Source organism: Physeter macrocephalus, chromosome 20 (assembly GCF_002837175.3).
Source record: "Physeter macrocephalus isolate SW-GA chromosome 20, ASM283717v5, whole genome shotgun sequence".
Lineage (NCBI taxonomy): Eukaryota > Metazoa > Chordata > Mammalia > Artiodactyla > Physeteridae > Physeter > Physeter macrocephalus.
In genome coordinates, this window is record NC_041233.1 from 77,257,629 (window position 1) to 77,273,442 (window position 15,814).

Sequence of the window (15,814 nt, forward strand, 5' to 3'; positions counted from 1 at the left end):
CAGGCCCAGCGGCCATGGCTCACGGGCCCAGCCGCTCCGCGGCACGCGGGATCCTCCCAGACCGGGGCGCGAACCCGCCTCCCCTGCATTGGCAGGCGGACGCGCAACCACTGCGCCACCAGGGAAGCCCCAAGAAATTTCTTAACTGCAGCAGATTTCTGTGTTTCATGATATTTCTCCTCGAACTTATTAAAACAATGTATTTTGTCATTGGTGCATTGAAATATATTTCTGTGTATCTTAGGTATTTTAAGAGGAATATCCATATTTTATCTTTAAACATTTGGCATTGAAACTTACACTCCTGATTTAAAAAGAAAAAGACCTATGGTTATCTGGCATAGAAAAGTTTTTTTTCTAATCAAACAAGAGTTAAGCCTCCGTAACATTCTTTTTAAAATATAAAATATATTAATTTACTTTTTACGGAGCCCTGCATTAAGTTACTCTAAAGAAACGTGTGACACTAAGACATTTAATACCTTAACTTTTCAACAACAGCAAAAGAATGTTTTCTGATCTTTTGATTCTTTTACCTAGAATTCAAGTACATAAAAGTATTGGGGATTTCTGATAGTTCGCTACATGAGAGAGGAATGTAATGTTACAAACAGGTTAAATGTCTGTCTTCAGAGGTCTTTGCTGGTTTGTTTTGTAAGACAGTGGATCACAGTTTTGAGCATAATTATATCTGGCTTTATTTAATTGTATACTTGATCTAAAGAAAAAGAATGTTTTGCTTTTAGTAATTCAGTCTACCAGTGGCCTAGTTTGATTTTTAATCTTCGTAATTTATTAGGCCGAAGTATTTAAAGAGGTATTAAGCATGAAGAAGGGATTGTTCTTGTAGTTACAGTGATTTTTTTTTTGGATTGTCATGTGATAATCAAATAATTTTATTTAATGAATGAAATCTCAAGGAAGTGATTTTGATAGTCTTGTAAACACATGGGCTATTTCTAGTCTGTGACCAAGTAGTGGATAGTATTCATTAATGGAGAAAGGTAGTGTCTTTGATTTTTATCCAACCTCTCAGATGATTTTGAGTGTTTTTATTTTTAATTTGTAAACCAATAGTAGACAATTGAAATCAACTGTTCTCATCACTAGTGTTTGTAGTTTTGATGAAAATTTGGTGGGTGGTGAATCAAATTATGTCTGAGGATATGTTAAAAGATGTCTGCTAGCAGAAAGGAGGCATTTTTAATTGGAAAAATATACTGCAAGCCAGGTAAAATTAATTATTAATCTCTGCATTTGAATTGCTTAAAGATTACATTAAATAAATGATTGGAACATTAAATGAACTGTTTATAGAAAGGCTTCTTTTTTACTCTGTTGCTTTTAGGTTTTATACACGTTGGAAAGATTGGGAGTCCTGGTATTCTCAGAGCTTTGGTTTACATTTTTCCTTGAGAGAAGAACAGTGGCAAGAAGACTGGGCATTTATACTCTCTCTTGCTAGTCAGGTAAGAATGCTTCAGGGCATGTTGCTCCTATGAGAAGAGTGAGGCAGCTGGTCTGAATGCCTTGGTTTACATGAAGACCATGTTGGAGGCAGTGTGGCATGAAGGGAAGAGCGCTTGACTTGGCAGCAGGTGACTTGGGTTCTAGTGACTGCTGTTTATCAGCTCTGGGACCATAGGCAAGTCCTCGCTGCAGAACAGGGAGGGCAACATGTTTCTTATATTAAGTGATTAAAAAACTGTCCAAATGAAAGTTGTACTTGGTGATTCTAACCTCTTAAATATTTCCTCAGATTACTCTTCAGTTATATTGTCCTCTCAGAAAGGTGACTTTTTGGGATGGACATATACACACTACTATATATAAAATAGCTAATAAGGACCTACTGCGTAGCACAGGGAACTCTCACTCATTACTCTGTAATGACCTATATGGGAAAATAATCTAAAAAAGAGTAGATATAGGTATATGTGTAACAATTCACTTTGCTGTACAGCAGAAACTAACACAACATTGTAAATCAACTATACTCCAATAAAAATTTTAACATAAAAGTATTGGGGATTTCTGATAGTTCGCTACATGAGAGAGGAATGTAATGTTACAAACAGGTTAAATGTCTGTCTTCAGAGGTCTTTGCTGGTTTGTTTTGTAAGACAGTGGATCACAGTTTTGAGCATAATTATATCTGGCTTTATTTAATTGTATACTTGATCTAAAGAAAAAGAATGTTTTGCTTTTAGTAATTCAGTCTACCAGTGGCCTAGTTTGATTTTTAATCTTCGTAATTTATTAGGCCGAAGTATTTAAAGAGGTATTAAGCATGAAGAAGGGATTGTTCTTGTAGTTACAGTGATTTTTTTTTTGGATTGTCATGTGATAATCAAATAATTTTATTTAATGAATGAAATCTCAAGGAAGTGATTTTGATAGTCTTGTAAACACATGGGCTATTTCTAGTCTGTGACCAAGTAGTGGATAGTATTCATTAATGGAGAAAGGTAGTGTCTTTGATTTTTATCCAACCTCTCAGATGATTTTGAGTGTTTTTATTTTTAATTTGTAAACCAATAGTAGACAATTGAAATCAACTGTTCTCATCACTAGTGTTTGTAGTTTTGATGAAAATTTGGTGGGTGGTGAATCAAATTATGTCTGAGGATATGTTAAAAGATGTCTGCTAGCAGAAAGGAGGCATTTTTAATTGGAAAAATATACTGCAAGCCAGGTAAAATTAATTATTAATCTCTGCATTTGAATTGCTTAAAGATTACATTAAATAAATGATTGGAACATTAAATGAACTGTTTATAGAAAGGCTTCTTTTTTACTCTGTTGCTTTTAGGTTTTATACACGTTGGAAAGATTGGGAGTCCTGGTATTCTCAGAGCTTTGGTTTACATTTTTCCTTGAGAGAAGAACAGTGGCAAGAAGACTGGGCATTTATACTCTCTCTTGCTAGTCAGGTAAGAATGCTTCAGGGCATGTTGCTCCTATGAGAAGAGTGAGGCAGCTGGTCTGAATGCCTTGGTTTACATGAAGACCATGTTGGAGGCAGTGTGGCATGAAGGGAAGAGCGCTTGACTTGGCAGCAGGTGACTTGGGTTCTAGTGACTGCTGTTTATCAGCTCTGGGACCATAGGCAAGTCCTCGCTGCAGAACAGGGAGGGCAACATGTTTCTTATATTAAGTGATTAAAAAACTGTCCAAATGAAAGTTGTACTTGGTGATTCTAACCTCTTAAATATTTCCTCAGATTACTCTTCAGTTATATTGTCCTCTCAGAAAGGTGACTTTTTGGGATGGACATATACACACTACTATATATAAAATAGCTAATAAGGACCTACTGCGTAGCACAGGGAACTCAGTTCACTCATTACTCTGTAATGACCTATATGGGAAAATAATCTAAAAAAGAGTAGATATAGGTATATGTGTAACAATTCACTTTGCTGTACAGCAGAAACTAACACAACATTGTAAATCAACTATACTCCAATAAAAATTTTAAAAAATAATAAAATTTTTAAAAATGGTGGCTTTATGCCTGTTTTACCTACCTACGGGTTAGCTCCCATTCTGTGTCCGAGGGGACACTTCCCCAAGATCACTGTGCTAGTAGTGGGTGCTGATGCTGAGCTGTCAGGTCCCTGAGGATCAAGTTGTGATCTTCATAAGGCTCCCCACGTGAGGAGCCTCTGTCCACGTGATGTAGGCCAAGGAGAAGGTGCCGTGGACAGGAGTGATTTACTAACTTGGGAATGAACTTTTATAGATGTATTGTGTAGGGCTGTCCCTCACACTCATGCTAATTTTATTTTATGAAGCATATTAATATACTTAACTGTAAACTTCAAATATATGCACAACAAACCACTTCTTTTCTTTGCAGAAAGCATCGTAATTCATTAGTACCCTCTGAGGGAAGTACCTTCTGTCTTTGGGCCATTTGGGCAGGGTTCACAGTGACTGTTTTACATCTGAGACATGTACCTCCTGTAAAGGTGCTGTCAGGATCATTATAGGGGGAAGGGAGACCTGTTGCATATTCTTGCCTTAGGTGATGCAGCCATTTGCAGCCATTTATGTTTGTGTGAAATAACGAAGCTCATCTTTTTACTTGGGGTGGACCTTGTTGTAGGTAGTACTTTCACAAGTAACTTAACCAGAAGGCAGTTATATAAATCAAGCTTCCTTTGCTGTCTGAATCTCTTGTTTCTGAAATCAGTATTTAACCAAATCTGTTCACTTCTTGAGTTTGGCTAATGAAGGATACCTGTACATAAACTTTGCAGATTTCTTTTATTGGACTTTGCTATTTGAGGAATCAAACTCTTTAGTTTGACAGTAGTACTACTATATTTTTTAAATGAATTGAGGTAGTGTAATGAAGGAGGGTAGCATTGTGTTATACGCATCACTTTTCCAGGGTCGTAATAAATGCTTTAAAGAGAATTTGCTTTCCTTTATTTTGTTCTGTACAGCCTGGAGCAAGTTTGGAACAGACCCACATTTTTGTACTTGCACATATTCTTAGACGACCAATTATAGTTTATGGAGTAAAATATTATAAAAGTTTCCGGGGAGAAACTTTAGGATATACTCGGTTTCAAGGTAAGCCATTATCATGAGTATTTTGGAACTTTCTTGTTTATTATTTTAATGCACATTGCAGTCACATCCTGAAAATTTCATTGTGACTTTCTTCCCTCTTTCCAGGTGTGTATTTGCCTTTGTTGTGGGAACAGAGTTTTTGTTGGAAAAGTCCGATTGCTCTGGGCTATACAAGGGGCCACTTCTCTGCTTTGGTTGCCATGGAAAATGATGGCTATGGTAACCGAGGTGCTGGTGCTAACCTGAACACCGATGACGATGTCACCATTACATTTCTGCCTCTGGTTGACAGTGAAAGGAAGTTACTCCATGTGCACTTTCTTTCTGCTCAGGAGGTAAGAAGCCTGTTTCTTGTATTAATTACTTAAAGTAGCAGCACTGTACCAGAACTCAGCCTAGTGTGTCTTTCAGGTGTGGTATTATCTGTACTACCACTTACAATTTTGAATTTGGTCGTAGTAATTGTCACTTTCTATAAATCTTGGTGAGACAGACTTTGAAATTTATCTTTTCAGAATTGCTGTGTAGGATGTGTTGTGCAGAGATAAAGCAGTGAAGACCAAAGTCCTGGCCCTCAGGTAGTGCTGAGTGCTGAGGAGAAAAAGTAAAAAGATGGGGTGAGGGGGAAAGCGGGGGTGAGGGGGCCACCGGGGGCCCAAGGTAAGGCATCACTGAGGAGGTGACGCCTGAACTGAGACCTGAAAGAGGAAGGAGTCTTGCAGAATCTGGGGGAAGAGAGTTGTAGGTAGAGGGAAGTTCAAGCCAATGTGGTTTGTGGGGATTGGGCAAGGGGGGAGAGACGAGGCTGAGAGGTTAAGGGGTGAGGTTAAGGGGTGGCATGGGGTCGTCAACGGTCTTTTAAATCTTTGGCTTTATTCTGGGTAAGCTGGGGAGCCAACAGCCAGTTTGCCCGGAAGAGGAATACTGGCAACTCAGTTGAGACTAGATAGATCCCTGGGCGGTGGTGGGAGCAGGAGCGGAGCGCCGGGCAGGAGATCCACTGAGGCTGCAGGTGGGGGGCGGGGTGGGGGGCGGGTGCGGACCAGGCAGGTGGCGGGGGGGGCGGTGCGGACCAGGCAGGTTGGGGGGGGTGGTGCAGACCAGGCAGGGGAGGGTGTGAGCATGTGTAAAAGAACACTCTCAGAAAACCCAAATTCTTATAAAATTATTGGTCTTTAATATACTAGTAATAATTATAAACTTTTTGTAACCATGATATTAAGAAAAAAGTTCATAGATTATTGTTGTAACTTGAGCCTATATACATAACTTTCTGAGTAAACTTACCTTGTTCTGTTTGAAGCTGCAACTTTCTAGCTTTTTCTTTGCCAGGATCAGCTTATTAGATAACAGTTGTTTTTTGCTATTATATCAAACAAATTAACTTATTACTAGGCTGTTCTTCCCTCTAGGTTTTTCTGTGAATTTTCCCATTGATGTTTTTTTCTATTTAACCATAGGAAACTGGGTTTTAAACATAAAATTGATGAGAGGTGGAAACCATGTTGAAACACTTCGTTGCTCTGGCCTTTTCATTAATCATACCAGCTGTAGGTTTCTATTAAATTTTTCCTGTCAAGTCTCTGATCTGTTGTATTATTTTCCCTCTTCTTCACATTCCTCTAAAAGCTAGGTAATGAGGAACAGCAAGAAAAGCTGCTCCGGGAGTGGCTGGACTGCTGTGTGACTGAGGGAGGAGTTCTTGTGGCCATGCAGAAGAGCTCTCGGCGGCGAAATCACCCTCTGGTCACGCAGATGGTAGAAAAATGGCTTGACCGCTACCGACAGATCCGGCCTTGTACATCCCTGTCTGATGGGGAGGAAGACGAAGATGATGAAGATGAATGAAAATAATCAAAGAGCAGAAGAGCAAGGTGTCAGCTCTGTGGTGGCCTCCACGTCACTGCGGTGCTCCAAGCAGAGCGCCTGGCACGAAATGAAGCAGATCTGGCAGGGTCTGCTGGGAAGGGTTTTTCTGATCCACACCCGATGGAGACGATGCATCTGCTGTGTGAGGAGACAGAACTTTGGACTACAGTTTGTAAAAAATGAATTTTATTAAGACAGAACTTTTATCCTTTCAAATTGTAAATCTGTCTATAAATGTTAACGCATGTGGTTGTGTAATAAGAAAAGTTGTACCAGCATCTTCATATTATTGAGAAGTTTTTTCCAGCATGGGCACCTCCAAATGCACATGGCAGATCACTCTTTGTTCCTTTGAGATAATTCTTTTTTAAGTAGAACCTGGCATTCTACTTCCATCTTAAAAGATCCATTTTACATTATGTCTCACTAGAGCTCGTGAGAGATTTGGAAACTTTTTGTACAAATTATCCACAGCAAAAAATAAAAACAAGCGTTTATTTTTATTAATAATTTAGTTCCTGTTGTGCCCAATAAAATAAAATCAAATCTTTAAGGAACAAACTGTAAGAAAAGTAAGGATTTTTTATTGAGTGAACTTTGCATAGACATCGTTCCCTTGTTTTGGAAAGGGTTTTGGTTTCTATTATTTTGTCTTTTTAAAAGTTTCTGATATGCCCCTTTTCAGTGCTTAGGTATTTATTTGTTTGGAAGAGTGCCCTTAAGATGGGGCTTCTTCTCCCAGACTCTGGGTAGCAGTCTCTTTGTGAATCGTTACTTGGTGGATGTAAGTGAGGGGAGTGCTCGGGGGAGCCGGTCCACTCGTATGTAACTGAATGAATCGTGTGAACTTTGCCCACTTGACTCTGTTGACAATGTTATACTCTCCCAGGTTGCCATGCATAGGGTCTGTGGAGTCTTACTGTCTTTTATCATCAACTCTGCTTTAGGCAAATTGTGTTAGAAAGGCATGCCTTCGCTTGGGCTAATTGGGAATATCAGTTCAGTATAGAATAAAGATTTAAGAACGCAGTAAGGTGGTAAATGCATTGTATAATGAATTTCTCAGTGAGTAGTCTGAGAAGTTTTGCATGTTGATTAATTGTGGCCATTCTTATTTAAAGTTAAGACTATAATCTTAGGTAGGAAAACTTTCTACAAAAAGTATTATTTGACCACTTCAGGTATACATTCAAAACTGGGTAAAAATTTCAGACCTATCTCAGGAACACAAAAAGACTTATTTAGTGTCCTGGTAAGCACTTTGTAGACTATTGATGTGGCAAGGAATTTGGAAAGAAGCCCTACACACACACGCACACGCACGCGCGCGCGCACACACACACACACACACCCTTTCCTTCCCTTGATGAAAAGTCTGTGAAAACCTTGAAATATTTACTTCTTGTTTTCTTCTTAAGTTCTGTTTAGATGCTATTGAAATGTGCACAACATCAGATTTGATGCTGGAATACTAAAAATAGAAAATTACCTATGAGATGTCATCTCTTTAGTTCTTTCTTCCCTCTCTGAACACTCCTTGAAACGTGTTCCCAGGATGATCGCTTTTGCTGCATGCTAGAACTTGCAGGAAAAATATTTGCAATTTGATTCCATATGAATGAATTTTGATGTAATAATGGTGTATGTTACTGTTTCAAATGGTTAATGTTTTCTTACAAATTGACTCTATGGTTTGCTTTCATTTTGGACAGAATTAATTTTTAGAAGGCTGCCATTCTGATTACATAGCACAGCATCCCTATAAACTTTTCTCCATATATAGGGAGAGAATTCTTTAGTGGCCAGACATCCTGTTCCAGTTGCTGTTAAGCAAAAACTGCTCTCCCAGTTCAAGAAGCCGAAGAGAAATGTTTGAGGGAAAAGCATCTAGTTGCTAGGGTCTACATTACAGTCAGTGCTGTTTAGAAAACTGCAGGCTCGGTCTTTAGCCTTAGCCTCCGTGTGTTGTTTGCTGCGTGGTGTGTCCCCTGAGGTGCCTCTTTATTTATTTATTTATAGATCAGTGACCCTGACCACATCTAGTTTAACAGGTACAGCATTCTTCCCTGTGGGAAAGAATTACACACACACACACACACACACATATATATATATATATATATATATATGACTCCATTTCTTAGGCTCCAGACAGGGATGGGGCTTTAAATGGTTTTCACAGCAGATTGGCTGGTAAAGGCCAACATTCTGGTGAATCAGTGCTATGTTAAGCTTTTGAACTATCAAACAGCCATAACTGTTGTCCCAAGATAGAGTTTGCAGTCCTTTCTCAGATTATATATGGCAGGGTGACAGATACTGTATGTCTTTTGGTTGACTCTGGACAGTAATACCTTTAACTGTATGGACTTTATGGTTCTTTTTCTAGGGAGAATAGAGTGTGGTGTTTTCTGTCAATTAAAACCCAGGTGCACCATGGATTTGGATCTTCTTATGTTTTTGGTTTTTAGGCTCATCGTGTCACAGACTTAATCTGTGTTAAGGGACTATTGCTGTGCATAGGCGGTTGGGGTCTCCTTTTTGTGCATACGTCACCCCCTCACTGATTGCCTGTTTGACAAGTGGTTGTGAAGATGATCTTGAGCTGCCACTCTGCTCCCCGGAGTGATAGGTCAGTAACCATTTGCTCTATCTCTGTCCAGGATCTCTCTATCCGTGTCAGGTGGTTTCAATGTAATTTTTCATGGGAGAGTTGGGATGGGACCACCACCTTAAAATGAGTGAGGTGAGGCGATTGATGCTTTAAGTTGCCATGACTTCTTTTTTTTAAATGGGAAAGGGTGGGGGGAGGCGGCTGAAAAGGAGTTCGGTACCTGGAATTGTTGGTCGTGACTGACATTTGCAGATACCGCTAGTAGTAAGGGGTTTAATGCTATTTAAGAAGGAAGACCCATAAAATCAACGGAAAGTTCCTAACCTATGGAAATGGCTGGTAATTATTTTGCAACATTTCTTTGTAAATACCATTAAAAAAATTTTTTTTGACATTCACCTCCCTTCCTGCATTAATGCTTGAGCCAGATAATTTTGCTTTTGGGTAAATTAAAATTCTAAAACTTGACCAATTTTGTTTCTTGAATTGACTTAGTTCTAACCCACTATTGCATCTTAAGGATGGCATGATTTGATAAGGATGGACTTATGTGAAGTTTTGATTTTTTCAATTAAACTGTCACATGAAGTAATTATCAGCATTCTTGCGTCTGGTTATGGAATAGGTAGGTGATAGAAGAGTACTGTAAATCTTTGAACCTCGGAATAACAAGAGTTGGGAAACTGGCTAATTGAAACTGCAGTTGCCTTTAAACATCTCAAGGAGAGAACTTTTACACTGGTGAGTTGTACTTGAATTTCAGAGCTTAACAAATTTTTATTACTTTTTATTGAAAACTGCACTGAACGCTAAATGTCCACCTTTACAATAAACAAATACAGTAACGGTAACTCACACTAAAACAAAACATATTTCTGATAGCCATTATTTTTCTGTTTGGGACAGTTTTAAAGGTTTTTTTTTGTCACAAAAACAGGAATGTACCTATACAAAGGCTCAAAATAGGCCATCTTTTAAACAAAAAGGCGATGATTCACAAAAGACTATGAATATAACATGTAACTAGTTGATACAAATCTAATAGGATTTGTTAAAATCAGTCACATCTAATAACACACCTGAAGTGTTCTTGTATAAAATATCACGTGAAGAAAAGAAGACTTTATCAATGTCTAAAAAAGTGGGTTTGTTCATAGACAATCTGACAAGTTACCATAAAAAGTGTTTCCTGAGACATAAGGAAATGCAACATTATTCTTCTTGAACCCTTTCAGTTCAAGACTTTCCACTCAATAAAATAGCTGAGGATCTGAAACTGAGAAAATATATTTGAGTACAAACAGCTTGTGAAACTTAATACTTTTTTTTGTTTTTTTTTTTTTTTTTTTTTTTTTTTTGCATCATCAGAGGGTTTTTACTGAACTCACAACCAACTTGCCCGCTCAGTATGCAGTTCAGATGGGAGAGACTTCTCTGTACAGGAGCCTGTACTGTCTTCAATCCTATGCTCGCGGTTGTCTAACACAGGCAAACAGTTTTCTCCCCATTTTGTAGTAATTTAATCTTCCTATTATCAAAAGAGGTAACCAGCCCCCATGGACCGAAGGGACTAGAGTCATAGGATGGGGATTTCCTCTTAATATTTTTTATTTTGATGTTTGGAACTCCTGATGCAACATTCTAGAGCAAGGTGTTCAGGACCTGCTGTGTCCAAGGGACTGATAAAGGAAAAAGATCTATTTATTCTTTGTGATTTGATGCACAGATGAAAAACTTAACACACAATAACAAGTTGGTCGTTAATAAATCACGTCCTAGTCTTTTTCAGCGCTTCCGCAAGCAGACGACATCTTCAGTTTTCCCACGTCTCGGCTTCGAGCTCTTTTGTAGTTTTAACACTGCAGCGTCAATGATGCGTATGTCCAGAAGCAGTTAAAAAGACTGTCAAGTTCCTTTCCTCTTAGCTCATCTATTTCCCACTGTCTCTTGGTCCCAGGTGTATCTGAATGATTACCTTCCGTCACTCTGCTATTGCTCGTTGGGGTGCTCTCGATTGTCCCCGTGTTTTGTGGGCTGGTTGGGAGAGGGAGCTTGGGAAGGGTGTGCCACCGTGGGGAGGTTGTGGGTTACCGGGATGCCTCCGGGGATGATCCCTTCCATGGCTGCAGGAAGTCCTCCCGGAGCCACGCCCACGATGCCTGGCGGGTATCTAGGGAGGGCGGGCACAAGAGAAAGGGCCGGTGAAGTTCAGGCCCCAGAAGCTGCCAAACTCTTGCTCTGCCTTTTTTATGGAATGGGTTGTCATACTTCCTACCTCCAAGGCAAGGAGAAATCTACATAGAAAACTTAAACATGGACATCTAATTCATAAACAACAAAGCCTATTTAGTCCAAAGCACTAATTTTGTAGCTTTCAGGCAACAGCAATAGACTATACTAATTAATTGTGTGTGGGGAAACGTCGCATTTGGAAAACGTTTTGGACAAAATAAACTCCGAGTTTTCCGCTTGTGTTAGAAAGTATTCATCAGTTATATCAAAGGCTTTAATGATTTCCTAACAGACGGCATGAAGTACACTTGCTAAGTGTGACTTCCTAGGCTGGTTAGTTACCGGCTCCCGTAACCCGAGATGTGGGAGGGGACAGGGCAGCAGCAGGGGAGATGGTGAGCTGGTAATGGGCAGGATGCCTGCCCTCTCAGGGTACCTGGAGGGCACCTGAACGTGGCCTCATCTTATCCTGCAGGCACAGGAATGGCTGTGTGCGCCCGCACGCCCGAGCACACGGACATTATGCACAGATGCGACTCGGTGTATTTAAACACTGAGGACAAAACATACTTATGAAGCAGGGGCTTTAGAATTAAGTCTTCCTCTCCACAAGTTGTCTCTCCCTGCGGAAGCTACGCTGCCCCACCCCCACCCCCCCCACCCCCCCCGTCCTAGGGCCTGTTAACAGTGACGCTACGGTGGTCAGGAACTGTCCAGGACTCTGAGGAACAGGATCCCTGTGAGCTGCAACCCTCCAGCACAAGCAGTTTTCCAAGGGGCCAAGGAGCCTTGCTCTGTCTAGAGGAATAATTAGGACGTGGCCCTTAAAGGGTAGGCCACCAATACGGACAAACGGGAATCCAATCTGGTGCTGTGCTGGGCTCAAGGGATGCTTGAAAATGCTTATGAGGGTAAGACAAGTGGGACTTTAACAGAACATGCTGCATGTAAATAAAGCCATGTGACTTGGGAAGAAACCGCTTAGCTTCCTCGCCCAGAATAGGAGCGCCTTCATGTATGGGTCCTTTTACACAGACTATATTTAATCGCCCCCTAGAGCAGTGGTTCAAAACCAGGGATCTCGGGCAGTGTCGGGGGGGGGGGGGGCGTTTTTAGTTGTCACCGTTGGGAATGGGAGGTGCTATCGGCATCTAGCGGGTGGGGGCCAGGGCTGCCACTATACATCCTACAATGCACGGGAGGGACATCTGGCCCAGTACTGCCAAGGTGGGGCAATACTGGGCCAGAGTAAGCAGAACAAAAGTTCCCGTCTGGCATTCCACGCTGCAGCTTCTCTCCTTTATGCAGGAGGAGCTATTTCCCTGCAACCGGCCATGCTGGGGGAAGAGAACCATGGAAAACTACCACAGACAAATCCCCTGGTCCCTTCCAAGGGTCCTGGCTCGTGTCCCCAGTGCAGCAGGTTCTCTTGCCTCAGTCACACCCAAACTGTCACTGTCACGTGCCCCTGGGGTCAGACTTCCTGCTTCACAGAGAAACAAGGCCACCCCCTGGCCTTAGGAGGGGACACCCCCTTCTAAGGTTCAAGTTAGAAAACAAAATCAGGCCCTTTTCCTTGGTGACCTTTTCTGTACCTTTTCACCTAGAAACCCTCTGGTTTTCAAGCGGCTTCGGAATGAACAGTGATTCAGACCCGCTGGGGAATGCACAGCCCACCGTACCCCGCACCCCCTTTAAAATAGGAATTCCAATTCTCGGCTCTGTCCCCAAACTATGTTTGTTCCATGGAAATGAGGAATGGAAGAGCTGAGAGGAGGGGACAGGGTACGTAATTGCCACTAGTGCTCAGGTCGGCTTAACATCCCCAAGTCCCCCGTCTCCGCCCTCCCCCAGGGAGCAGGGCTCAGCCCATTCCTCTCCTCACCTGTATGTGGCACCATTGAGCTCTGGATGAATTGCTTGCTGATCTATTACTGACCAGGGAGCTGTTGTGACAAAGAATTCCTTGTTCACACAGTTTCTTAAGCTCTCTGGGATGCGACCTGGAATAAGATGATTAAAAGTAATCATATGTATTTTTCAAGGTCACAGTGACTTGAATGTTATGCTCCTCTGTTATGCGGGAACAAGCTACAATGCAAGTCCCTTACTCTTTGATAGGAAGGGCCGGCCCTTATATTTCCACCACATACGACTTGTTCCAGGGCCTGAACCACACTGGGCTTCAGCCCAACAGAAGGGAGCTGCCCACGGCTCCCCCTGGGGCTCCCCTTCCAGGTTTGCGAGACGTGCACTGGCTAATACAAAAGGGAATTGGTTTCCCCTGAAAGAAACGGGTCCCAACTCATTCCGAATTTCTTCAGCTTGACGCCTAGAGACACCTCTGCCCGCAGCAAAGCCCCACGCCCCCTTCCGCGTGTCCGTCACCGGGATGGGAGGCGGCCAGCGCGGCAGAGGGCTCACCTGTGATGGCCCGGCGGATCTCGGTGGCGGCCGCCTCCCTCATCTCCAGTGAGGCTTGCTCACTGTACCAGGCCGTGTGGGGCGTACAGATGAGATTCGGTGCGTCTTTCAGGGGACCCTGGGCAAAGCTAGATGAGCATACAGAAAACAGAGCAGATGAGAGAAACACCCTACGTCACTCCCTGCCCCGCTGGGCAAAAGGGAGCCCTTGGCCGTGTGGAATGCTAGCTGCACAGAGAAAACGGGGGGATTCTGCGGTCTGTTTCCTAAGGGTTGGGACTTTAAGCACACACTCATAAAACTAATTAGCGTCAGGCGTCATCAGGGACTCGGGAAAGAAGGAACAGTTCTAGGGAGGGCCGACTAGCCTGCCTCCAACCAGAGTAATCCAGAGTACAGAAAAAGCCCGCTCTTCACCACCACCATTTTTCTTTCTGCCTCTCCCCTTTCTGATCATCTTTTGGCGGGGGGTGGGGGAGACTTCTGGCCCTTTTATACTTGGTGAGAATACAGCACAGACCTTAGAAGAGCAGAGGCTGTACACCTGGTCTCCAGGTGCCCACCCAAGACCCGTCTGGGAAGCTGCCCCGAGTTCACAGTGGGGCTCCTGCAAGTTCCTGCGCGAGCCCTGAGCTACCAAACCTGCCTGAAAGGCTCCGATTCGTGCACGTCGAGGGCCGCCCCTCGTATCCTGCCTTCCTTGAGGGCTTGGGCTAAGGCTTTCTCATCCACCAGTCCGCCGCGGGCCGCGTTCACTAGGAATGCTCCTTGCCTCATCTGCGAGGGGGAGGGAAAAGCTGGTAAACGGGTGCCGCCGCTGCCGCCTTGGGAGGAGCCAGCACCCAGGCTTGAAGAAGAGAGCCGCGGCAGTGGATGGCAGTGGGTCTGGGTGTTTGATGCGTGCGCAGCGGCTACGGGGGAAGGGAGTGCGGAGCCTCGGTGACAGCGGGGGCCCGGGGGGCCGCTCCTGCTGATCCGAGAGAGGGCTGCAAGCTGGGGCGGCGGGAGCCATGACCTGTCGACCGGCTGGCTGTCTTGGAGGCCAGGCCTGGTCAGAGCAGGGCCCTGCTGGGTCCTGGGCCAGCTCCTGCCCCTCCCCGCTCACCGCGGCCCATCTCACGGAGGGGGCCCCGCCCAGCTCCTTGCTGATGTGTTGGGGGACTTTCTTCCCCGCTCACTGGTGTGTCCATGGACCGCTTCCCATTCCCCCTTTGGTTTTGACAAGTTTCCAGGGTCTGAGACCATTTATTTCAATTTACCTGCTTTATAGTAAAGTCATTGATGAGGTGGTGGTTATGTTCGTTGAGATTACAGTGCAAGGAGACGCAGTCGCTCTGATACAGTAAGTCCTGCAGGGTGTAGACCCTCTGCACGCCCAGGGACCGCTCTATCCCATCCTGCAAGTAGGGGTCATAAAATATGACGCTGAATCCAAAGGCCTTGGCTCGAACAGCAACCGCCTGCCCCGTGCGACCTGTGCAGAAAGAGAGCGTCCAGGTGAGCGAGGCCCCCGCGCCCCCTGCCGACGCTCGTCCCGAGGCCGCGACCTTGCGTGGCGCCCAGCCGCAGCTCTGCTGCCTCCAGCACTTCTGGCCGTCGGACCCAGTCTGTGGTGGTGCTGGGAGAACCGAACGCCCAGGGCTTGGTGCCACCTGAGGCCAGCACTTCTCTGGGGCCGGAGCCGGGCCAACGCTCCTGGGTGAGCAGGGCAGCGCTTATCACCTGTACTTGCTACCAGAGTAGTAGTTTTTTTTTTTTCAAGTTCCTATTATGCACATTTTCAAACATAGACATAACTAGAGAGAACAATCTAGTGAACTCCACGTGCCAGCTCCCGACCATCACCGATATTATCTCCTTCCTATTTCTCTTTCCCCTGCTCGTTTGCTTATATAGTGGGCTTCTTAACCTGAGCTTCATCTCTTCATTGCTCTCGGTGTCGAACAGGGACTGTTCTCTCGTGTAACTGCCACCAGGTTTGTTCATGAACAGTGATCGAAACGGACCACGGCAGTCTGGCTTGAGCACCCATGGATGGGGAAGTGCTCGGGTTGAGAGGTGGGGCTCTGAGCACGCGTGGAGCGCGGGTCA

General features: G+C 43.7%; 2 protein-coding genes across 6 annotated transcripts in view; one reads left to right on the forward strand and one right to left on the reverse strand.

Annotated features, from left to right (window-relative positions):
- The window catches only part of ZRANB1 (zinc finger RANBP2-type containing 1), a 72,153-nt gene extending 64,205 nt beyond the window's left edge, over window positions 1-7,948 (forward strand). The window contains exons 8-11 of the mRNA XM_024121463.3: window positions 1,349-1,469; window positions 4,455-4,584; window positions 4,690-4,919; window positions 6,214-7,948. Coding sequence (XP_023977231.1) covers window positions 1,349-1,469; window positions 4,455-4,584; window positions 4,690-4,919; window positions 6,214-6,432 — 700 coding nt within the window. The 3' untranslated portion in view covers window positions 6,433-7,948. The remainder of the gene's footprint in view (window positions 1-1,348; window positions 1,470-4,454; window positions 4,585-4,689; window positions 4,920-6,213) is intronic.
- The window catches only part of CTBP2 (C-terminal binding protein 2), a 56,632-nt gene continuing 47,934 nt past the window's right edge, over window positions 7,117-15,814 (reverse strand). For 4 of the 5 annotated variants that reach the window (XM_024121462.3, XM_028481613.2, XM_028481612.2 and 1 more), the window contains 5 exons: window positions 14,983-15,197; window positions 14,370-14,500; window positions 13,724-13,851; window positions 13,185-13,302; window positions 7,117-11,237 (listed from right to left, as the gene is read on the reverse strand). In XM_024121462.3, the coding sequence (XP_023977230.1) occupies window positions 11,057-11,237; window positions 13,185-13,302; window positions 13,724-13,851; window positions 14,370-14,500; window positions 14,983-15,197 (773 nt within the window). In that variant the 3' untranslated portion in view covers window positions 7,117-11,056. The remainder of the gene's footprint in view (window positions 11,238-13,184; window positions 13,303-13,723; window positions 13,852-14,369; window positions 14,501-14,982; window positions 15,198-15,814) is intronic. The other variant, XM_055081349.1, reaches the window with a different exon arrangement.